Below are 25,841 nucleotides of genomic sequence, written 5' to 3'. Positions count from 1 at the left end.
ACATGATTAATTACAAATAGTAGTGTATAAACCACACGTATCATTTTATTTGCTTCACATAACCCTGTGAGGAGCGGCATCTTAATAAGTATCCTACTTTTGAAAACAAAGTTTTTTTTTTAAGAAAAGATCACTTATTTCTTTATATATTGCTTGGATCTTTGCTACTGTCATTATGCTGGACACTGAGTATGGAGAAAAAAAAAATACCTGACAAGGTTAAAGTACCCAACAGATGTCTGCACAGAGTGGTAAGGAACACAGTGCAGGGGCGCAGTCTCGGTTCACTGCAAGCTCCGCCTCCCGGGCTCAAGTGATCTGCTCACCTTGACGCCCAACACGCTGAGCTTACAGGATTGAGCCACCAGGACTGGCCTGAAAATGACATTTATCAGAGTAAAGGAGAAGTTTCTATTTATCATAAGGTTTGTATTATGAATTTCCCAAATTTGGAGAGGATTAGAACACTGATCTTAGATGAATATGTGAAAGTAGTTATTTTTAAAGAATAAGCAAGTAATAATTTCAAAACGTCCTACAATTGTATTGAGTAGATTTCACCTAGTAAAACAGTCAAGAGAATATACAGTTATTTATAGAGAAGACATCTAATTTTTTAAGCCTATTAGTTGAGATGCCGATTATATTGAACTTAAATATAAAAACGATTCATAATCATTAACCCAGGAAAAAAGATTTAAAATGAAAGTTGTAAATATATATTCAAAGTCTATATATTCTAGTACACTTTTAGATGCTCAAATTAGTTCAACAAGAAACACCAATGACAAAGACCAAAATGAGAGACAGCATTATATACCATTTAATACCCCAACATGGCTGAACATTTCACAGCCCCAATACTGCTGGTCAAAAAATTGCTAAAATTGTAATCCTAAATCTAATAGCAAGAAATAGCACATCAGAAACTTAATTAGATTTATAAATTCCTCAGATGTTCGTCTTCATCTTTTTTATAGAACAAAGACTAATTTATGCAACTAAAACAAAGAATATTAGGCGCCAAAAGATTATTCTCTGTCCAGCATTTGTGTAGGAATGTCTAAGTGTTACTGGGAAATAAATTTTAAGATTTTGGGATATTATAATCCTTCAAGTACTTTATTCTCTGAGTTCTTTCAGAAAATCATTATAGATTGGTTGAAAACTAAAAAAAATTGGTTCAGGAAATTTTTAATAATAAAGTTTTTGAACTGCATTTTTTATTTTAGGAGATGGCACACATACTATTATTAGGAGTGTTTTAAAACCAATTTCTTGAGTATAATCTAATGATTTTGTGATGATAATTATTGCTAATTCTCTAAAACATAACATTCCCCTATATGGATAAGATAGACTACCTTGTTTAGAAAGGTTTTTCAAAAAAAGATTGAATAAAAATCTTTTTTTTTTCAATGAAATAACCAGAGCAGTCATTCAGTACTTTCAGAATAGCACTTGGTTTATGAACACCAGAAAACCTATGTGATTGGTCAATATATTTTAAATGAATACACTGAAAGAACAAAACTAGAGGAAATTTGAAAATACTCTTGTTTTCCCAAAGTCAACATAGTCAGAGTCTATGTCACTGAGTCCTGCAAAAGTGTTAAAATGTTAGAATCTGATGTCTTAAAAACCTGTTATACGCTAGTTAGCCTGATTTGGTCATTCCGCAATGTACATATGTATTGAAGCATCATATTGTAACTCATAAATCTATACAGGTATTATTGTCAATTAAAAAAAATAAAACTATAAAAATAAAAGCTATACCAAAATATTTTTAAATCTGTGATAAGAGAAATGAACAAACTGAGGAAAAGCAGGAGACCTAGTCAAACTTTTCCAAACAACAGCTTTACAAACTAGGATAGAAAAGAGTAAACTCTTAAGAATCCTACTGCCAACCAAGTTGTCATTTACATTTTAAACGAACTGGAAGATGACATTGAATCTGTAAGGGCACAATCTATATAATTCTGTATTCAGAAATGCACAAAATAAAGATATATGTGAAAGAGATGATCAATTTCTATGTCTGCCTGGAAGTCATTAAACCGGTAGAAAAAACCAGTTACATAAACATACCATCTATCTATTTATTTAAATATGTATAATTTTCCCTTAGGAAAGAATTAACTTTAAAATATGAAATGAAATCACCTTTATTGCCTTCAATAAATAAATTTTTAGAAAACAATAATGATGAATATTTTTTAATTGGAAAAAAACCCCAACCTCCAATGATATACAATTGGCATTACTATAATACCTCACATCAGGCATAAAAATCAAGGTTGCATCTCAACCAATCTACTGCTTTAGAATTTTTGGATAATCTATAAGTGGTTGAGACTGAAGGATATAATGTAAAAATTAAATGCAAAACTATAGGCAAAAACAAGTGCACACACACACACGCACACGCACACACACACACACACGTACCAGTAAATGCACTGGTCTAAAGAAGGTGAATGCTTGTGGATACCCATTTGGACTGGTGAACTTCTAGATAGATCTTTAGACCTAAAAGGAATAAACCTTTATCACTGTCACCCGGTAGCACAGAACACAGAACACAGGTATAACCTTTATGAGGGGGAGAAAAGATATGATGTACCATATGTTAACATTATTCTCCAAAACATTTAATGTTCAAAAACAGTATTTAAATATTGACAGTCAAGACAGCATCATGAATCTAATAGAAACATTAACAATAGTTTCTTAAAGAGCTATGTTGTAAGAGTGAATAAAACAAAGCTGGAAATAATAACAAATTATGGGTTTGGATTATATAAGAACTGGACTTCAGTCAGAGGATCTATACACATAGAAGGGCCTCACTTAACATCTTGGCAAAACTTACAGAGAATGAGATAACCAATTAAATAATTCTGTCACTATGGCCAATTCAAGCTATCATCATGATGTTACTGAATTTGAAGTTGGGAAGAGATTTGTACAGAATGTCTTATTGATGTGGAGCCACCTTGCTCCAGCATAACATTGTCATGAATAAATTCTGTTTCCAAAAGTGAAAAATAAAAAGGTTGCATTTACTTTATGAAAATGTCCATTATTAAAAAATCACCAAAAGCTTGAAAACTATATTTATGTTAGAGAATCTGGAGAATGCAAATGACCATACTATCTAACAATTTAAAATTATCTTTATGTATTTTTAGAATCTAGGTGCAACATTTTAGGTGAATGAAAATGATTAAGTACATATTTTATGGCCCATTAGCTCCAACTCTAATGATCATTACTTTAAAATACTTTTGATGTAATGAGGTGATTAGTATCTAAAAATAGACCACACCTAGTATAGGGATTGGCCAATGTTTTCTGTAAAGGGCCAAGAGTAAATATTTTAGATGCTGCAGACAATACACTCTCTGTTATGAATGCAGTTCTGCTATTGTTTTAGGAAAGCACCAGGCTCAATATGTAAATAAATGATCATGACTGTGTTCCAATAAAACAGCATTTACATAAGCAGGCAGAAGATGGATAAAGCCTGTGGGCCATCCACAGTTTGTTAACCCAAACCTAGTATGTACTGAATCAATCGGAATTATTTTGTAGCTCTAATTTCAGTATAATTTTTCTTGGTGTTTGTGAAACATTATCATAGATAACTAAAGTTATTTAAACAAAATTGCCCCAGTAAAAAAAAGTTTTGACTAGTGTTTCTTAAACAAGATACTTCCGTAGCTAACTGCCAAAAGGACAATGCAATCGAAAATAAAATGAATATATGTGTGGACATATCTTCTTTTACATTACTATACCAAAATTTCACAGCTAACAGTAAGGAGAGAGGTTTACCTAAACAGAGAAGGATGGAAACATCTGCATATTAAATTAAAATGTATTTAATATGAGTGTATTCATTTTATTTTACTTTAAAATTCCTTATTCTTACCTTCCACAAGTTTCCCTGTCTGTTCCGCGCTTCCCCCAGGAAGAATCTTGGCAATATAGGCTCCAATTTCTCCACTATGTCCAGGGATTTCTTTACCACCCACAATTCTAATTCCTAATCCATTACCTGTATTAAACAATTAGCAAATTATTAGTACTAATTTAAGAAGGAACTATAGTTATCACAAGTTACAGAGTGTACAAAAAGTAGTTCTGGTACACAGAAACTAAATATAACATAACTATTGGAAATGGACACCAAAGACAAAGTATGCCATTCTGATTTCAATAATATAAAACAGGATTTACTGAGATCTTGGTAGACTCTGCAATTATTGACCTGATATTAACAAGTAATTTTTTGAATTAGCCGTATTCAGTCAGATACTCAGGCCTTGCTAATTTTTGACCAGGTATTTTGTAAAAAATTTATGAGAGGGTGTTCCCAGAGCATATAATTCACTTATAAAATTAAGAAACATTTTACTTATAGAAATGCAGTAGTGACTATTCAAAACTGAGAATATACAATCGAATCATACGAACAATTATAAATGATAAAGTGAAAACATGATCATAACTTAATACATTATTCATTTTCAGCCTTAATTAATCTATTGTTTGTGTATAAACCTGACACTTACTACAAGACATGATAAAATTATTCTCGACTGATGAACACCTTAGTAAACCATTTCTTACGTTGCAGTACAGGTTCTTTTGGAAATAGTCACATGAAAAGACCAGGGTGAATAATTATTATGAGAAACCTAATTGAGATAGATATAAAGTGTTGATATTTTTAGTTTGTGTGTTTTAAAAAATTAGCTAAAAATTAGCAAGTATATAGAGCACCAAACATAACTAAACATAGGAAGAATACAGTGAAAGTACTATACTGTAATTTTATGGGACACTGTTGCATATATGGTTCAACATTGACTCAAACATTACGTGGCACATGAGGATACTTTAATACATGGCGGTTTTAACACCTTGGCTTCGATTACTTTGAAAGGCAAGAAACAAATACATATTAATTATAACAAGTAATGGAATATTTGAATAGCTTTATTGTTTTCATTTTTTGTAGAGACAGGGTCTCACTATGTTGTCCAAGCTGGTCTCACACTCCTGGCCTGAAGCAATCCTGCCTCAGCCTCCAACAGTGCTAGAATTATAGGCATGGACTCTTCTTTTAAAGCAGTGGCTCTCAACTGGGGGTGGAATTTTCATCCTAGGGCATATTGGTCCATGTCTAAAAACATTTTGGTTGTCACCATGAAATGATGCTACTAGCATTCAGTGGGCAGAGGCCAGGGATGCTGCTAAACATTGCACAATGCACAGTGCCAAGGCTGAAAACCCCTGTTTTAATTAGAGCAGTGCATGTTATTTTATTTCATTTTTGAGACAGAGTCTGGCTCTATTGCCCAGGCTGGAATGCAGTGGCATGATTTCAACTCACTGCAATCTTGGCCTCCCAGGTTCAAGTGATTCTCCTGCCTCAACCTAAAAATGTAGTTGCAGCCTGGACGTGGTGGCTCACACCTGTAATTCCAGCACTTTGAGAGGCTGAGGCAGGAGGATCACTTGAGGCCAGGAGTTCAAGACCAGCCTTGCCAATATAGAAGATAACAAAAAAAACCCAATAAACAAAAAGTATAGTTGCAGAACTTCAAAATCTATTCATTAGCATCAAGGACTTAAAAAATTTGGCTATAGTTTCATTCTGCAAATTACAATGTCCTGAAGGTGAAGTAGTTGGGTCCTTAGAGTAATTTTTTTAGGGGTTTTATTATTTACTTATTTTAAAAATTATTGTTATTATTATTAAGTTCTGGGGTACATGGGCAGATTTTGCAGGATTGTTACATAGGTATACAGATGCCATGGTGGTTTGCTGCCTTCGTTCCCCTGTCACCTACATTAGGTATTTCTCCTAATGTTATCCCTTCCCAATCTCTTTCCCCTGGCTATCCATCCCCTAGCTCCCCACTCCTCAACAGACCTCAGTGTGTGACATTCCCCTCCCTGTGTCCAAGTGTTCTCATTGTTCAACACCCACTTATGAGTGAGAACATGCGGTGTTTGGTTTTCCATTCTTGTATCAGTTTGCTGAGAATGATGGTTTCCAGATTCATCCATGTCCATGTAAAGGACATGAACTCATCCTTTTTTATGGCTGCATAGTATTATATGGTGTATATGTGCCACATTTTCTTTATCCAGTCTAACTTTGATGGGCATTTTGGTTGGTTCCAAGTCTTTGCTGTTCTAAATAGTGCTGCAATGAACATATGTGTGCATGTGTCTTTATAATAGATCAGTATACAATCCCTTGGGTATATACCCAGTAATGGGATTGCTGGGCCAAATGGTATTTCTGTTTCTAGGTGCTTGAGGAATCGCCACACTGTCTTCCACAGCGGTTGAACTAATTTACACTCCCACAAACAGCGTAAAAGCATTCCTATTTCTCTGCATCCTCTCCGGCATCTGTTGTCTCCAGATTTTTTAATGATTGCCATTCTAACTGGCATGAGATGGTATCTCAATGTGGTTTTGATTTGCATTTCTCTAATGGCCAGTGATGATGAGCATTAAAACCTTATGGTAAAGGATTAGTGGTGAGAAACTACAATTACAATCATCTCAATAAAGTAGCACAGACACAATAATTAATTTTGTAATGTACAGTCTCACACTAGTGAATTCAAATACTCAAAATGCTTTTAAAGCATACTTGATAAGCCTCAGTGTCTTTGGTAAATAGAGTAATACACAGTCATGATGGTCCTGTGAGAAATGAGACTACATACACAGAAACAATTTCAGGCATATAGTTAATTTTCAACAATTACTGTTCTTCTTGTTGACGTTGCTGGCTGCTATTGTTGTTTTTTTTTTTTTTTTTTTTTATTTTGAGATAGTCTCACTGTCTTGCCCATGCTGGAGTACAATGGTGTGATCATAGCTCACTGCAGCCTCAAACTCATAGTCTCAGGGATCCTCCCACCTTAGCCTCCCAAGTAGCTGGGACTATACGTGCTGCCATGCCCAGCTAAGTTCTTATTTTTAGTAGACACCAACTCTGGCTATACTGCCTAGGCTGGTCTCAGCCTCCTGGGTCAAGTGGCTCTTTTGCCTCAGCCTCCCAAAAGTTCTGGGATTACAGATATGAGCCACTGTACCCAGCTGCTGTTATTGTTTTTCATGTAGACAATTAAGTTGCATAGGAAGATTAAAAAATATTTGAAGAATAGCATGTTAGAAAATAAATAGACCCAGGAAGAATAACATTTTTTGTATATTTATATAGTAGCTGCTTCTTCCCTAATTTGAATGTCATAAAAAGAAATTGAATTTATATAATTTTAAATAGTTAAATCTGGATATTTTTATTTCACATTTCTGTAGTTATACTGTAACGTTTTATATTTCAAATGTAGATAAAAAGAACAAAAATATTTATATAAAAATCTAACACCCCTCCTCAAATCTAGTAAGCCGAATACCAACAGAAATTTTTGTAAATTCAAGAAGCAACATTAATTTCGAATTGAAATGCTTAGAAGTAAATGACCCTTGATAAGTGATGTATATAGTACTATTGTTTTTCAACTTTTGATAAATTTTTATCAACATAATCTCATCTCTCTGCTTTTGTTTCATCTCAAAACGCTGATGAAATGCTTCCTCAGATGCTGTGAAAATGGTCTTGTTCTTGTGTTCACAGTATGACAGTATAGAGAGACATATAAAACAGTAGTTACTCCAGATAGCCTAAGTGTTTTACTAAAAAAAAAGTCATAAATTATGGTAATTTCATAATATATAAGCATATCTGTGGTTAAGAAAGTCTTATAGAGAAGTTTAAAATTTAGAAAACCTTCAAAGTATGTTGGGGTATTTATAGAAAAGGGAAATTCAATGATAAAAGTAGCAAAACCATTAAGAAAATGCATTACCTCTACTAACCTTAGAATTACAATTTAGATGCCTTGGTTTTAAGTCTCTATCTACATTATAAGTGTTTGAAAAATATGCTACTTTGGAGTCACTTTAAAAATAAGCTACACACAAAACAAACATGAGCATACTAAGGAAAAATCTTTATATTTGCATTTAAATTTACAGTTTAAATCTAATTTTATGTGTTTATTAATCTGTTATATTAAAAGCTCTGGTATTTTAAAGTATCACAAAAATGTTTTTATTTTCAATATTAAAATAATATATTTTAATATTATGAGGTTGTAATTAGAACATTATATTTGGAAAAATTAAAATACTTGTTTTATTTCAATACTTCATATGCTGTATCTAAGCATCAAGGGAAAGCAAAATTAGTACTAGTGAACATACTAATTTATTGTATGATTTTTTATAATAAAGTTATCCCAGAATAAAAAATATATTGTGTAGTTTAGTCATGTCATTAGTTGAGCTAAAGAAGAAGACGGATTATCTATACAAATAATAATGCCTATAAAGTACCAAGAATAATAGAAAAGTCCTCAAAGGGGTAGTTCAATTAAATTTATTTTATGTAGTTTACACATAACTTACACTTGTAAGGCTGTGAGAATTTAATTTCATATTTTTTTCACTTACTTTGCTGTGCTATAAATTATACATAAAAGTTTAAAAAGTAAACGGAATTATATTAAAAACTCACACTGATTTTCCTTTTTGTCTTATCAAATGTAACAGCTTGTTAATTTTCAAACATGAAGACCTAAAGAATTTTCACTATTAATCTAATTATTAGGCATTATTTTAAAAACATTCCTATAAACACAACACAACAATGTACACCAATCACCTTAATAACGATCCATATCTCATGGTTTTCAGCAACATCAAGATGGAAACAACACACTCATGCCAACTTTAATCCAACTTTAATCCTGAGTATTCAAATTATATATTCACTTACTCCTATCAGCTTTTTCTTATTCAGCCAATTGACCAGGTATGAAAACTGCTGTTCAGCATCCTTTTGTTTCTAGTTTTATTTTTATTTTTTATTATTTTTTTTTTGAGACGGAGTTTCACTCTTGTTACCCAGGCTGGAGTGCAATAGCGCGATCTCGGCTCACCGCAACCTCCGCCTCCTGGGTTCAGGCAATTCTCCTGCCTCAGCCTCCCGAGTAGCTGGGATTACAGGCACGCACCACCATGCCCAGCTAATTTTTTGTATTTTTAGTAGAGACGGGGTTTCACCATGTTGACCAGGATGGTCTCGATCTCTTGAACTCGTGATCCACCCGCCTCGGCCTCCCAAAGTGCTGGGATTACAGGCTTGAGCCACCGCGCCCGGCTATTTTTATTTTTAAATTTTATTTTGAGATGGAATCTTGCTCTGTCCCCCAGGCTAGAGTACAGTGGTGTTTTCTTGGCCTATTGCAACCTCTACCTACAGGTTCAAATAATTCTCTGCCTCAGTCTCCCTAGTAGCTGGGATTATAAGCTGCTGCCACCACGCCCATCTAATTTTTTGCATTTTTGGTAGAGAGGGGGTTTTGCCATGTTGGCAGGGCTGGTCTCAAACTCCTGACCTTAAGTGATCTGCCCACCTTGGCCTCTGAAAGTGCTGTGATTACAGGCATGAGTCACCACGCCTGGCCTATTTTTAGTTTTAAATGTATATCCTTTATGTACATGAACAATTTGAAGAAAACAATTTATCTCACATTTCCATTCACAACTCTTTTCCAACATAATGTAAATAATATTAATATTAAAATGTTAGGTACAGTTCAAAGAATGTACAAAAGCCTGTCCATATTCACACTATACTACATGAGATGAGTCCAAGATGGCCTGCTATATGACTGAAATGGCCCTCAGCATGGGAAATAAGGAAGACAAGTAAAAAAACACACAAAAAACGACACTGGTATTCTGGCTTTGTGGAACACTCTTTTCAAATGACAGATGACGCATGTGCTATTAAAGTTATCTTACTCAAAGCACATAGGATTTTCTCCTCCTTATGTAAATAATTCCTACCAAGAATATTTGTCAGGACTGCCACATTCACAAATGCATTCTTCATTCATGTAATGACTTTTTTTCTTCATTTTAGCTTATATAAGACAACTGCAAAATTAGAAGCTTAAAGACTAAATCTAAAGGGTTTGCTGGATACTACTATAAAAGGCAATGAAAAGGAAATTTATTTCACCTAGCAGTACTTAGGGTCCAAAACAAAATGATTGTTTGATATGAAACTGGATGTCACAAAATTGGAAAACAGGGTCACTTTATAAGTTTGGACTTGATATCAAATTGATGGCAGGCCAGGACGTGGGGTGAGGTCATTCACTATGTGTGCTAACAATTTTTTTTTTTTTTTGGAGACACTTACGAAACTCTACAATGATGCTGGAAATAAAATGGTGTAAACATATATAAGTGTAAAGCTATGATGTGTTTGACAAAATAAATGTCATTTTTCCTTATATAAAATGTAAGTAGGAAGAAAAACACTATTCTAATTCAAAATTAAATATAGTGTCTCTTTTGGATTTCTTGACTTAATATGGGATTGTGGCAGAAATACTCTATCATGATTTCCTATGAGCCACTTCCTGGTATAATCCCTTCCCTTTGAATGAAGGCAGGACTTGTGACTTGCTTCTAATCAGTAAGATCTGGCAAAGGTGATGGATAGCCACTACCATAATTGTTTTATATTAGATTCCATCTTAACAGCCTAGAGTGAGAGATTTCCTCCTGGCCTTCAAGAAGCAAGCTGTCATGTGTTAGAGGACCTCATGGCAGTAAATTGAGAGACACCATTTGAGGCTCACTGGGCCCTGGCTGACAGCACAAGTATGGGGAATTCAGTTCCACAACTTACAAGAAACTGAATTCTACCAACAACCACATGAGTTTGGAAGAGGTCTCCCAAGCTCCAGAAAGGAATACAGCACAACTAGCATAGATTATAGCTTTTAAGTTCATCACCAGGGAACCCAGTTAAGTCACACCTAGATTACTGATCCATCAAAATGATAAGACAGTGAATATGAGATGTTTTAACTCACTAAATTTGTTATGCAGTGATAGAAAATACAAGGATGAAAATCATATTCAGAAATATGTCATGCACACAATATTATTTTGGTAGCAAAACATGCAAGACATTTGTGTTTATAGTATTTATAACAATGATTGAGAAGTGATAGAGGGTAGGAATGAAGGAAAAATAGGCTGGGTAAAATAATATACGCATATTGTGTTCTATACTTAGAAAATGCCTTGAAAATTACATTATGTCATTGGATTTTAAAATAAACGAGCAAACTGGGGAGGGGGAAGATCCCTGAAAGCCCTGTATTTTGCATGTGAGGAAAATGAAGCTTTGAGAGGTTAAGCACTCCAGGCAACACAGTTAGCATAAGGGAAAGCTAGGGTGAAGCCCACAGTCTTTCTCCAAACAAGTGACTTGGCAGTGAGTCTCCTGTCTGCTCCATGAAAGTTCACCTGGATTGGAATCAGAAGGTACAGGTTTGAGAGTAGCACACTCCAGTCCCTCCTTTCCCCCTTCAGTTTTAAAGAAGAGTGATGGGAGAAGTTGCAAGCAAATAATAAAAGAGAAACTACTAAGATATGAAAAAAGGTGTTGGAAGCCAGCATTTGTCAGTCGAGATGAAGGAGAAGAGATGCTTTTGGTTCAGGTAGCTCACAAGTTACACTGCATGGTTTAGTTAGAAAACATCATATTTGTTTTGGCAGTATAATTTCCATTTTTCTATTACTGCATACACTTTAATGTAAGTTTAAATCTATCTTTTTCAGACATTATAAGGATGAGATTATTCCATCTTTTAATATTAAAGCTTTAGCATTACAATCCAAATATGAATTGCATATATACCTGTTAAATTAATAAGTAATTGGATTAATATTTATATATCTTGGTATGCATATCTATATAGAACAAAGTTGCATATATGCCTGATTATGTAATAATTATTATACTAACCACTATTTTGGAGGGAGTTGAAAACTGATTTAGAGAGAAAAGTTCTAAATTTGCTGAGTCATTTTAGGTATACAAATAAAATCCAGATGTCCAGGTTATTTTTACACTACAGGCGGAACCTATTTTCATCAAAATCAATTTACTTTTGGTGAAGGAGGTATTCCATATAATTTCCATATAATTTAACATCCTCTACTTTCCTATATATATCAAGAGCTATTTTTTCATTAAAGAGTTATTTAGTACAGTTATTTTTGGTTATTTTCAATACTCTATTAAAAATAATTATTAGTATCTGGAATGGACAAAAATATATTTCATGGTGTTAATACTAGGCTAAGAATATTCAAACAACCCACTGAAATTATGCTTTTTGCAAAAAGTGAGCTGCTTTTATTTATTTTCCTTTAATTTTCTATTATGTAGGATTTATTGATCGTTTGTCAAAACATCTCCAAACAGATGACTTTGAACAGACGGATTTTATGTGATTTTTATTGTTTGTGCCAATATTATTTTATGTTTAATATATTTGATTTTTCTCAATCTTTTCAGTGTCATCTCCAGGGATGGAAGGAAAGATAAAGTAACACTTGCAAAGTTTCTCCTATGTGTCTGACACTATCCCGTTGCTTTTTTGCATTGCCTTTTTTTAACCACCTCCACAACATTTTGAGTTAGGTACTATTCATACCATTTTTCGGATAAAGCAGCTGAGACTGCCAAGGAAGGTTAGAAACTTGCCATAGGTTAAAAAAAAAAAAAAAAAGCTCAGATGAGAACTCACTGTTTTTCTCTTGATGTTCACATCCTTGTTCTTTCTACCTTTGCTCATCACTCTAATTGTCAAGAAAATATTCTAGAAAATCAATATAAATTCTTACCCCTTTATTGAATCCCATTTCTCCTTGCTTATTTTTCTACTGCCAGTTCACGTACATTTTACATTTATATGGCTATGTTTCACATTAATATTACCATCAACTCTCCTATCCTTGAATACTGTGAATATCTTCACTCTCATGGAATCAATTATTCATTCTTTTAATTTTATTTTATTAAGAGTGCCTAAGAAAATGTGCTAAGCTACCTCCAGCTGGAAGCAAAGCCTGTAACGTCACCTCCTTAGCAGGAATACAATATACAAGCTAATAATGTTTCTTTACATTACCCTGAAAATAAAAACTTCCTTTGTTACTGAGTAAATAAATCCACATTTTCACCAGAATTTACCAGGAAGAAACTGTAATTTCAGAAGAGATTAAATCTGAACTTTATTTCCATAACTTGATGCTCAATATATTCCCAAATAAGCCTTACAATAAAAAAGTGAACATAGGAGGCTGAGGCAGGTTAATCACAAGATCAGTTCAAGACCAGCCTGGCCAAGATGGCGAAACTTCCTCTCTACTGAAAACTACAAAAATTAGCTGAGTACAGTGGCAGGCACCTGTAGTCCCAGCTACTTGGGAGGCTGAGGCAGGAGAATTGCTTGAACCTGGGTGGTAGAGGTTGCAGTGAGCTGAGATCATGCCACTGCACTACAGCCTGGGTGACAGAGTGAGACTCTGTCTCAAAAAAAAAAAAAAAAAGTGAATACTGTGTAATTGCACTGTTAGAATAATAAAATAGAAACAGCCATCTTATATGAGAAAGGAGAAACTTCAGTGTTAAGGCCCATTTTGCAGGATCTGTTTAATTCCACGGACGTTCCAGCAGTTAGGACGGAACAAACTTGTCCTGAAGGCGACAGTTTTACTTTCTTTTGGTATTCCACAAGAAGCAGAAGAGATTGTGTAATTGTTTTAACTCTTTCTAATTTAAGAGTTGGCTGGCCTAAAAAAAATTAATTTTCTCATAAAATATTCATATAATTGACATTGGAGAAATATTAAGTGACATTAGCCATAACTTATCTAAATCACATGGAGTAGGTCACCATATTTTGCCTCAATACCTCTTTATTTAACATACCGCATTTGAGAACAGCAGTATACTCTCAAGCAAAGGTGATCCAACCTATTTATTCAAAATTTTGTGTATTTTATTCATTCACTATGATTAAGCTTCCTTAAGAATTAAACTTCAAAGCAAACAATTTTTTTTTAAAAGACCTCATAAAAGAAGCTATGTTTTTAGTGATTTCAGGAGGCCAATCTTCCCTATCAATTTAAACTTAGACTCTTTAATTGTCTACTGGGCCCAACATGCTGTTGTCATCTGTTCAGTGTCAGGTACAGTGTGCTTAGCCCTCGCCACAACTCCAGGACATGCAGGAATCTCTCCCTCACCACCAGGATGACTAGGAGGCAATTAAATTATTAAATATAGGACAAAATATCAACCTGATAATTAATCAAAGAAATAATACTTAGAGCAACACGATATAAAATTTGGCTTCTGAACTAAGTTACAGTATCATTTCCTGAAAATTATATCACTTAAAATTTCCACAATAAAAAATGAATGAAAAACAGTTTCTTAGTTTGGGAATGCAAAGCAGCAGAACTTTACTGATAAGAAATTTGAGAAGACTTTTAAGGAACATTCAAAATATTCTTTTCCTTTTACTCACTAATTTTACTTCTGTAAATACATTCCAAGGGAATAATAAACATTAAGGCAGTATTTTTTCATTGCAGCATTGTTTATAATAATGAAAAGGGGGAGATGACATAAATGCCAATCAATTAGAAAATGGTTGAAGTAAATAATTAAACATCTATACAATGTAATAAAAAACCAGTCATTATATTTAAATTTGTGAAGAGCTTTTGATGTAACAAGAAAATGTCTTTACTGGGTAATTTATACCATATTGAAGATATGCATGTGAATTATACTACATTGTACTTTCAACTTTTAGTGTGTGTGCACATATGTATAAAAAAGGCAAGAAGTAAACAATATAAATTATAATATCATGGCTTCTATTTTTAGCTTTATGATTTTTAGCACTACCATATTTTATAGGAAATACTTTATAGATTATAACATATTATTACATATACACACATGGAAACACATACATTTATATGTAAACATACAAGAAAAAGGTTGAGAATAATATATGCATTTATCCATCTGGCTATCATAAGCTGAAAGCTAGATGGGCATTTGCCTTTGAGATCTCTAGCTAAAGGAAAGCAGAATAACAAAAATATTCATGAGAAAATGAGGAAAGATGAGTTCTCTATATTCCATTGGTAAAATTATTTGAACAAAGAGAAGCAGTGCAAAAAATTGCACATGTAAATATATGTACACATAGTTTGTGACACATTTTAACTTTCAATATATAGTTGTTTAATGTACGTTAGTTCCACTTCAAGTATTTTGTAAGTTTACCAGATTTTTTCTATACCTACCTCATATCTAGCACAAGGCTGGGTCCATATTCAATATTAATATCTACTTGTTTATAGTCGGAGATAGTCCTTTATTGTGACCCTTCTTACTGTTAGTTCACATTATTTAAAATAGATTTAACAGTTACAGAAGGTGGAAAATTGTGTTTTTAGTATTTTTAATTTTTATTAAGGTAGAACAATGAGAATTTTGTTGTAGTTGCTTTTTTGTAAAACTAATCTGCTGATCACAATATTATATCTTTGATAACTCTCATAGGATATATAGAACTATTCTTACCACATTTCATCTAGAGTCTGAATATAAATCTCTGAATAATGTCTATTTTAGGTTTGTGGATTTTCATTATAAACACTTATAAATAAGGAAAAAGAGAATACTTGTATTTAGAGTTACATTTTCAAGTTATTTCAGAAGAAAATAGAAAATCTGTAAGAAGAAAGCAATATATTTATTTTTATATTTTATGTCCCCTAAATATTTATGATTATCACTATTTTACTTGGATTTTTTTACATCTAGAATTTATTTGGTTGCATAGTGGAACTAATAAATTTATGCAAACAAGACCATTATTATAAATGTAATAAATTCAATTCAAAAAATATTCTCCTATATATGACAGAGGGCTTATTGCTGTGTTTATGTTCATGTATGCATGTATATGCCTCCCCTGCAAAATGAATATATAATCAACTCAATGTTTTCACATATTTTCAGTGTTGGAAATTCCATTGATGAAGAAAAGAAAATAGAATGTCTGACTAGTTATTTTTTTTAAAGCTGTTCTTACTCACTTCTGCTCAGATTTTTAAAATTTTAGGTAGAAAAACTTTACCACTGAGTAACAATGAAGGCAAGGAGAGGTAAGAGTTCTATAACAGGATTAGGACACAGTCTATGAGTTTAGTCATGGCTAATCATCAACTTTCTTTAGGATTCTAAGAATGTCACAATATTCCTCAGAAATGTAATGTTTCTCATTTATGAAATATTGACAAAATATCTCATTTATGAAATATGGATAAAATGATAAAATGTTGATAAAATTGACAAATATTGATAAAATGTTACTCATTTACAAAATATTGATAAAATTTCTGAGCTATTTTCCTCAGATTTCTGAGTTCTCTCAGAATATGTTGTTTCTTTCTGTCTGATTCAATTACCTAGAATTGTTATTATGTTGTCAGATGAGTAATTCTGGCTGGTATATTAGAAAGAGGTATAATAGGCCTGCAGCTTTCTTTTTCATGCACATAAAATCAATACTACAATGGAATATTTAGAAACCATCATTTACAGGAATCTTATGCCAAAACAAATTTCATTCATTATTTATGTTTTATATGTAATACTTTAAATATTTAAGTATAAAAAGATTGTACAATCAAAACAATTTTGAGAATGACTAAATAATTTCAGAGAAATATGGTACTTTTATTACTATCTCAGGGAATACATTATAAAAAGCTGCCAAAGCAAACCACCTTGCCACGTATGTACCTATGCAACAATCCTGCAGGATCTGCACATGTACCCCAGAACCTAAAGTACAATTTTAAAAAGCTGCCAAAATTATAATTAAGTAGAAAGATTAAAAAATAAAAAGAAAATCTTCTCCTAACAAATGAATCATATAGCTGGATAAAACTTTGAAAAACAACCAACGATTTCAGTATTCTGGAAATTAAACAAAAGCTTACGACAAGCTGAGCAATATTTGTTCATGAGAAGCTACTGATCTTCAAGTAAGAACACTGGTGTATTAGTCTGTTTTCACATTGCTGATAAAGACATACCCATGACTGTGCAATTTACAAAAGAACAAGGTTTATAATGGACTTATAGTTTTACGTGACTGGGGAAGTCTCACAATCATGGTGGAAGGCAAAGAGGAGCAAGTCGCATCTTATGTGGATGGCAGAAGGCAAAGAGAGAGCTTGTGCAGGGAAATTCCTCCTTATAAAACCATCAGATCTCATGAGACTTATTCACCATGAGAACAGTATGAAAAAAACTCATGCCCATGACTCAATTACCTCCCACCAGGTGCCTCCCACAACACATGGGAATTCAAGATGGGATTTGGGTGGGGACACAGCCCAATCATATCAAGTGGGAATCTTGGTTGTGCTTGGCTGGGACTTCCCAGCTCAGTTGTCATGATAGTTCTGTTGGACAGGGCAGGGTATGAAAACCAGACGCTTTACTGCTGGAGGGGATGAAACAAGTGGCAGACTTACAAATTATTTGGCGATTAAACTGGGAGACTGGGAACTGGGACATCCATAAATAGATTTAATAAGCTCTTAATATATCCCTGGGTAAATGGAGGCTGAGTGCATGTTTGGCAGAAACCCGGGAGAGCCCAAAGTAGTCGCACAAATCTAGCCAAAAGAAGGTTACACAGATGTGCAGCACAGATGAGAGAAGTTTCAGTGGAAAGTAAAATCACAGTCATACTTGAAACTAGCAGACTCAAAGATTGCTTGTGCTTTGAATAATCTCTCCATTTTATATACAAATTTATCAACAAAGTTTTGCAAATATTAATGAAGTCAAAATAATTGAATCACACCAAATAGGTTTTCCAACTACAATGAAACTAAAGAATAAGAACAGAAAGAGATCTGAGAAATCCCCAAGCATTAGGTAACATAAAAAAAACATATTTCTAAATAAACAAGAAGAAATTACAAGGGAATTAAGAAATCTTTTGAACTGAATAAAAATAAGAAAATGCATGAAATGCAATAAGGCAGTCCTTAAAGGAAAATATGTAGTTTTAAATGTCTATGTCGGAAAACAAGAAAGCTCTCTAACTAATAACCTAAATTTTCACCTTAAGAATCTAGGAGAAAAAAGAGAATTAACTATGAAATAGATGAAGGAAAATAAACAGATAATATTTAGATCAGAAATCAATAAAATAGAACACAGAAAAATAATAGAGAAAAATCAATAACAGCAAAAGTTGGCTGGGTCTTTGTAAAGGCTGGCAAAATTGACAAATCTTCAACTAGGTTTACTAATAAAAAATTGAAGACACAATAATAAATATTGGGAATAAAAAAGGGCTTCACTATGACCTAAATGAAAAGGGTAAAGTATTATTAATACATTCCTGACAATAATTATAAAACATAGGTGAAATAAATACGTTTTAGAAAGACCCAAATTACCAAAATGGATTCAAGAATAATACATTTAAATAGTCTTATAACAAAGAAAGGCATTGAACTAGTAACTTGATGTCTTACTACAAAAGAAAGCTCAGGTGAGGTGACTTCATTGGTGGATTCTAGCAAATATTCAAAAAATAAATAATACTAGTACTAATTCTTTACAAACTCTTATAGAAAATAGAGCCAGGAACACTTCCCAACACATTCTACATGGTCAGTATTATGAGGTTACTAAGATATCACAAGAAAACAAATTTAGAGAATGATATCCCTCATGAATATCAACAAACAATTACTTAACAAAGCAAACTAAATCAGGAAACATTGCTGGCAAGAATGCAAAATGACACACTCACCTTGACTATTTGGCAGTTTCTTAAATAGTTAGACAGAAACTTACTTACCATACAACCCAGAAATTTTATGTCTAGTAAGCTGCCCAACAAAAATTACATATTGCATATCTATACTAAAATTGTATGCAAATATTTTTTTAAAATATGGGGAAAATCTCACAGAAAAACCAAATGTTGACTTTTTTTTAAACAATGGAACATATTTAGCAATAAAAAGGAGAAAACCACTGGCACATGCTACAACATAGACTAACCTAAAAAACTAGTAAATGAAAGAATCCAGACATCAAAACTGTATACTGAATGATTCAATTTATGTGAAATGCTTAGAAGGCAAACTTACAGTGATAAAAAGCAAATCAGTAGTTATTTGTTGGATGAGGATGTTGGAAGCAGAGATTGCTAGCATCCTCAAAGGAATTTTTTTGTAAAGATGGAAATTTCTAAAACAAGATTGTGGTGATGGTTGCACAACTCCATAAATGCATTACAATCACTTATTTGTATACTAACAATAGATATTTATGATATGTGAGTTATATCCAAGAAAACTGTGAAAATAATAATAATAATAAAGAGCTATCCACTTGTGGTACTGTTGCTAACTAGGATCCAATGAGATGTTATGATTTGTCTGTTTCTAAAAACTGATAAAGACGGTGACTAATGCAGAACAGAAAATGAGCCACTATTTCCTAAGAAGACAAATCTATCTTTTCAAACTTAAGAACGTTTTTAGTGTTCTTCATTATTATAATTGTTAATTAGTCTTTCTAGCCTTGCAGATGTAGCCAGTCCATTATGGAACTGTACATAGCAAATGCCTTTTTTTTTTTTTTTTTTTTAAATAAAAAGATTTCTTTGGCTTGCTTCAAACAGCTGTGTTTCTGGAGCCACAAGATGGAGTTTTAAATAAGAAAAAAAAGAGACTAATTTTTTTAGAATCACATTGTTCTTCTTTTTTCTGTTCATTTCTCTTTAAGAGAAGAGGAAATAACATTTGGTGAGCATACAATAAGTACAAGACTTTGTGATAGGTTCACTAACAATGATGAGATACATGGAGTTCATTTTATTTACAGATGAACAAACTTATTCTCAAAATTTACATATGTTAGAGCTGAATTTCAACACAGGCATTTGTAATTTCAAAATGTATTCCCTATTCTCTCCACTCTGTTTCCTTGTGTTTGCTGAGATCTTTCAAAACCATTGTACAGTTGCTGATAAACACCTATATCTTTGAAGTTTACAGGTTAAAAGTTAAAGAATATATTTTCTAAAAATTATGAACCATTTAATAGAAAATTATATGTCTGTCTTTTCCCTGCATACATTACAAAATTATAAATCATGGTGCACCTGTTATAGCTAGCTGTCTGTGTATACACATACATACATAGGTATGGGTATGAACAATACATTCCTTAACTGTTGTCTCAGTAATAATTACTTACATTTCAGGTCCACCTACTAAATTATGAGTACATTAAAAATCTGGGTCTTTGTTGTGTTCACTCTATTAATCTAGCACCTAACAAAATGTAAGTCATACCATGGATAATAAATGAATGAGCATCAATGAGTAAACATTTAAAAATTCATCTACTATGAGTTATAGATTTTAAAAAAATCTACAACTATACTTTTTTCTCCTTATTAAAAAATGCTGTATACATTTTTTTTAATAAGGAGAAAAACAGTGTATTTACTTTTTGAAAAAAAAAATTCACTGTAGACATCTGTATTTTTTTTAGACTAAGTCTCGCTCTGTCACCAGGCTGGAATGCAGTGGCGCGATCTTGGCTCACTGCAACCTCCGCTTCCTGGGTTCAAGTGATTCTTGTGCCTCAGCCCTCCAAGTATCTGGGATTATAGGTATGCATCACCACACCCAGCAATTTTTTTTGCATTTTTAGTTCAGACAAGGTTTCACCATGTTGGTCAGGATGGTCTCAATTTCCTGACCTCGTGATCTGCCTACCTTGGCCTCCCAAAGTGCTGGGATTACGGGCGTGAACCACCACACCTGGCCTGCAGATGTCTTTGCAGCAGTGGCTTTCAAGCTTTTTGTTTGGGGAAACATATACTCTTTAATACTACTGAGTATTTCAAGGAGGTTTTCTTTACATATGTTACAGCTATGTATATTTCCTATATTATAAGTTAAAGTTGAGAATTAAAAATATTTATTAATGCATTTAAAATAAAAAACTCATTCCATGTTAAAATAAATATTTTATTAAAAATATTTTATAAGCAAAATTCATGAGGAGAATGCTGTTTTAATTTTTTATAAATCGGCTTAATTTGGACTTAATAGAAGGCAGCTGAATTTTCACAGCTACTTCGGTATCAAATCTCGTGTGAAGTCACACATTAAATAGCCTCTGAAAAACTCTACTGTGTATTCATAAGAGGATGGGAATGAAAAAGGCAAATTCCGCCTTTGCATTACTATTAAAATAGTCTTGACTTTGTGGACTCCCCAAAAGAATTTTTGAGATCATGAGGGTCCCAACGACATTATTTTGAGAACCACACAGGAGAATGGTAAAAACAAAACAGAACAAAACGAAACATTATTTCTGTCTCCTATTTTGAAATTATTTTTCTTTCTCTAAATAAAAACATAAGCTGTTGTAATAACACTCATTAATTAATATTTGTTTCTCTAAATAAAATTTTTTTTATTTATGAGGTAGGCTTGTTTTATATAACTTTTATAAACTATTTATAAAGCTAGAACTGTCCATTAAAATATTACAAAAGGTTCATGTAGTTTTACTATCAATGGGTTTATGTAACCAAAATTAAAATTCACTAATGGCCATTTTCCATTAGTATATTCCAAAGAACAGGTACACCTCATTTTATTCTTCACTACTTCCTTGCTTAAATCTTTGTCTTATCTCACAAAGACAGCTAAATTATTAGTTTTGCTAGATTTTTCACTATTGATGAAGATTTTGAATACTGCTGTTTTACTGTGAATATGAAAAACAAAGAGTAATTATATAGTTTTATTATGGAAAATTTATATATGTGAAAACGTAATACGATACTATAATAAAATCCAATACGGTTAATTTCTGAGTTCTAACAATTGATAAATTATGTTCAATTTTATTTCATCTACATCTTCACCATTATCTACACTTAGCTAATTTTGAAGCAAATTTCAGACATGATATCATTTAATCTGTAAATATTTTAGTTTGCATTTCCAAAAGATACACTCAATGTTGACTATAGTTAATAATATACTGTATTTTAGAACAATGCTAAGAATGTTGTTGTAATAACTCTAGCTAATTAACATAAACATTACCTCATGTAGTTATCACTATAACTGAAAATGAAATGCTAAGAAAGCTGTTGTAATAACACTCATTAATTAATATAAGCATTATCTCATGTAGTTATCACTGTTTCATGAAACATATATACTTGTATATATATTTCAAAACATCATGATGTATATGATAAATACGTACCATTTTATCTGTCAATTTAAAAAATATATATACTCAATTAAATCATTAACATATAGATGAAAGTATAGCTATCAATAAATCCTTAATATTACCAAAGATTTAGTCAATCAAACTAGGCTTTTCGTTGAGTAGAAAATGACATAGGAATTAGCCAGGGGTGTAAATGTTCTCTGTCATTGTTTCCCTGGCATTGGCTTAAAATTTTTAGACACTATCAAAGGTTGTAACTTCTGGTCCTAGTCTCATGTGTAGATGTATTTACAATTTAAAGTAGAAGCAGAATATATAAGGCAGATTGTTTTAAAACACTTAATTTAGTATGGGATTATTTTTCCTAAGGACACATGGAAAATACATTCAGTAGTGATCAATACGGGGTAACAATAACAAGAAAACCATTTTTAGTGTTATTTTAGGTAGATATGAAAAGAAAAAGGGACATTCAGAGAAAAGATGTAGTACATTGCTAGAAAATTTATTGTCCAAAGCAATAGCCTGCTTTTTGTGAAATCTATGTACAAAAGAAATTAAATTTACTTTGGAGACTAGAATATTTACTAAAGAGATAACATTTATTATTGTAATTCTTATGTTTTAAAACCTGTTTCTAGTTAAAGTAAAAGAATAAGTGAAGAGTTAGAAAGATAAATAATAAGGTTGAAGGGATAATTCTTAATACAGAATAAAATAATACAGCTAGAAAATAGGCACATTGGCATAGGTTCTGATAATTTAGAAAAAAATGATTTGGAGATTTCCATTGTACATCATGAAAAAATAATTTTGGCATTGTTAGAGAATATGGTGTTGCTTTGCTTTATGAGGTAGAGGAAATTGAAATCGTTTTTAGCAAGTAATTACTTCTACAAAAGAGCCCTTGGATTTTAAGATTCGCCCAGGAATTTTCTTCAGTACTTAAAATACAGTTTGAACAGCAATAGAACGATAAAAGGTTGAATTATCTGTCTCTGGCAGGAGAAAAATGACCTACTCTTAAAAGGAAAACAACATTAGACTCCCAATAAATTCATTTTCTATGAAAATAAACAAGAAAATTGCTCAAAACAAAACCTGTTCCATGTCCACATGATCCATTGTCTAAAATCAGCAAGGAACAATAGCAATTACACTAAAGAAATACCCTGTTTGTGAATCAGTGCTTTAAAAACAAAAACAGTAAATATACCATGTTAGATGTACTGCCTATACATATATAATACATAAATTTGTATATATATATTTATTTGAATATTTTCTACTGATGCACATTGTCCATGAAACTCAAAGAACATACTTGAGCAAAAATATAGGTAATATTCAGTTTTTGAAATTTCATTAACTTGGAAAAATTTATATTTCATCTCACTGATTTAAATATGGACTATTTAATTGTAATATAAAAATTTCATTTATCTTTCAAAGAGCTTCCAGGTTATGAAAGACAAAGGAAGACTGAACACTTATCAGACTGGAAGAGATGCAGGAGTTAAACAATTAATGTGGGATCCTGAACCAGAAAAAAAAAAAAAAAAGGTGTGTTAATGAAGAAACTCAAATTTCTATAAGGCTTATAATATGTTTTAATAGTAACATATCAATGTTAGTTTTCTGGGTTTGATCACCTTATCGGGATTAGAAGTTAACATTAATAATGGTAGGCAAAGAGTGGGCAAAAGAAATGCCTGTATTATTTTCTGAAAATCCAGAAAATAATTTAATTATTTCGAATTAAAAAGTCCACCATTATCTTTGTCTTATAAAAGAACACAAACAAACGAAACACCAGCATAAATTGACAGTGTTCAAGTTGAGTAGAAATAGGGGAATTTATTCCTTGGAAGAATTCAAGACAGATTTTTTATTTCCTGTGTAAGAATGTCTTATATTCCTACAACCAGTGACCATGTTTCTTCATATAGCAATAACCATGTAGCACTGTAATAGCATGTGCATTAAAACATACAGTATATGAAAAGAATGATGCAAATATGTACCATTTAGTACCTCCTCATAATAATGATCATGTCATCAATGTCTTTTATGTTCAAATATATATCCTGCTTTTTACATTTCTCAACGCACAATTTTTGACATAAAAAGTGATGTTTTCCAAAATTTTGATTCATAAAAACTGAAATCCAAATGTCAGTACATATGTCAATCTGACAGAATAAAAAAGATTTGTGATTTGCTTTACCTGAAACTGTGTGATCCTTTGAGTCTCTTGTTATTTTTATCCTTGCATGAGGAAAGATGTAGTGCATAGTTTTCCCGTTCATCTGTATAATCTAAGACATACATGCGATAAGGTAAAAAACCAACATTAAAGTCACTTAAAGTGCAATATATATAATTAGAATCATTCATTTCAAAGCACATTGATTAAATCAATGGAAACAGGAGAGTCTCACATGATGGCAATTTAAGCATCTTATGCTAACACTATATAATGATATTATTGGTTCTGAGTTCTTATGGTTGTTGCATTTATAACCAATTGCTCTTGCAAACTGATTTGCTGTATTGGAAAATTAATACGTGCATGCAATAGGTTCTGAAGAATGTTTGTTACTACAGTAGCATGCAGTCAATATTGATGTCCTTGGATAGAGAATGTATATGGAAAATTGCCAGCTGCTGATTTTGCTTTAGACAGCCTAGAAATGGAAAAAACATGTTTAACTTGCAGCAATTAAGTGGTGCTGAGGGAGAAAAAACAGAAAAGGTCCCCCTACTTTGACATCTCTGCCACCATAATCAGGACTGCTTTATGTTTATGTTGCTTGATTTATTGTGGCATTGTACCTCTCCTGAGCACATGCAGTAGAAGTTTCACTGCATACTAGATGCAGAAACTAATTCTATAAAAACAAAGTCTTTGTTCATTTTAATACTTTTTAAAATTCAAAGCTTGCATTGTTGATGCTGTTATGTCAATATAGACATCCCTTAGGGTAGAAGAAGTAACACTTAAAGCTACTGTTATAAATCTGTGATTTCAGTTCTCATTATTGAGACTTGAATATGAGAATATTACAGACTACATTATCTGTGTTTCCACCTGGTGAAATGAAGTTTCTGAAACAAAAGTAAATTAGCAAATGCAAACTTGTGCTTTATGTTTTATGAAACTTTGCTTTCAAAAGAGATTTATAAAATAGTGAAAGATGGAAACAGTAAAACATTTACCCTTATCTACATTAACAGAATTTTATTTGTATGGAATTTTGTATGTATTGTCATAGGAAAATTTTTGGCTTAAATTATAACCATAATAAAGTTTAATATAGGTAAAGATTTCATATTACCTATTTTAGAATATGTTTAAGAAGCACTCCCCAAAAGATGAAACAGAACTTAGAAGAGGCATACATTTTGTGAAGAAAGATTCCTTAGAAAACTCTTGTGACCTTAATGTGTCCTAGTATTTCCAGCTGTAAAATTGTTAGAATTCTGGATACTAAAAACAAAATAGGTATTAAAAAAACTAAAG

At 32.3% G+C, this 25,841-nt stretch overlaps 1 protein-coding gene across 8 annotated transcripts in view; it reads right to left on the bottom strand.

Moving 5' to 3' along the window:
* Positions 1 to 25,841, bottom strand: part of PCLO (piccolo presynaptic cytomatrix protein) — a 409,272-nt gene that overhangs the window by 125,308 nt on the left and 258,123 nt on the right. For all 8 annotated transcript variants that reach the window (XR_005199165.1, XR_005199164.1, XM_037736537.1 and 5 more), the window contains exons 9-10: positions 24,546 to 24,636; positions 3,941 to 4,066 (exon numbers count right to left, since the gene is read on the bottom strand). Coding sequence is in view for 6 of the 8 variants with exons in the window: in XM_037736537.1 (XP_037592465.1) it covers positions 3,941 to 4,066; positions 24,546 to 24,636 (217 nt within the window). In the remaining 2 variants the exon portion in view is untranslated. The remainder of the gene's footprint in view (positions 1 to 3,940; positions 4,067 to 24,545; positions 24,637 to 25,841) is intronic.

This window comes from Cebus imitator, unplaced genomic scaffold (assembly GCF_001604975.1).
Source record: "Cebus imitator isolate Cc_AM_T3 unplaced genomic scaffold, Cebus_imitator-1.0 Scaffold26, whole genome shotgun sequence".
NCBI classification, from domain to species: Eukaryota; Metazoa; Chordata; class Mammalia; order Primates; family Cebidae; genus Cebus; species Cebus imitator.
The sequence above is the reverse complement of the archived record's forward strand: the minus strand, read 5'-3'. Positions and strand labels throughout refer to the sequence as shown.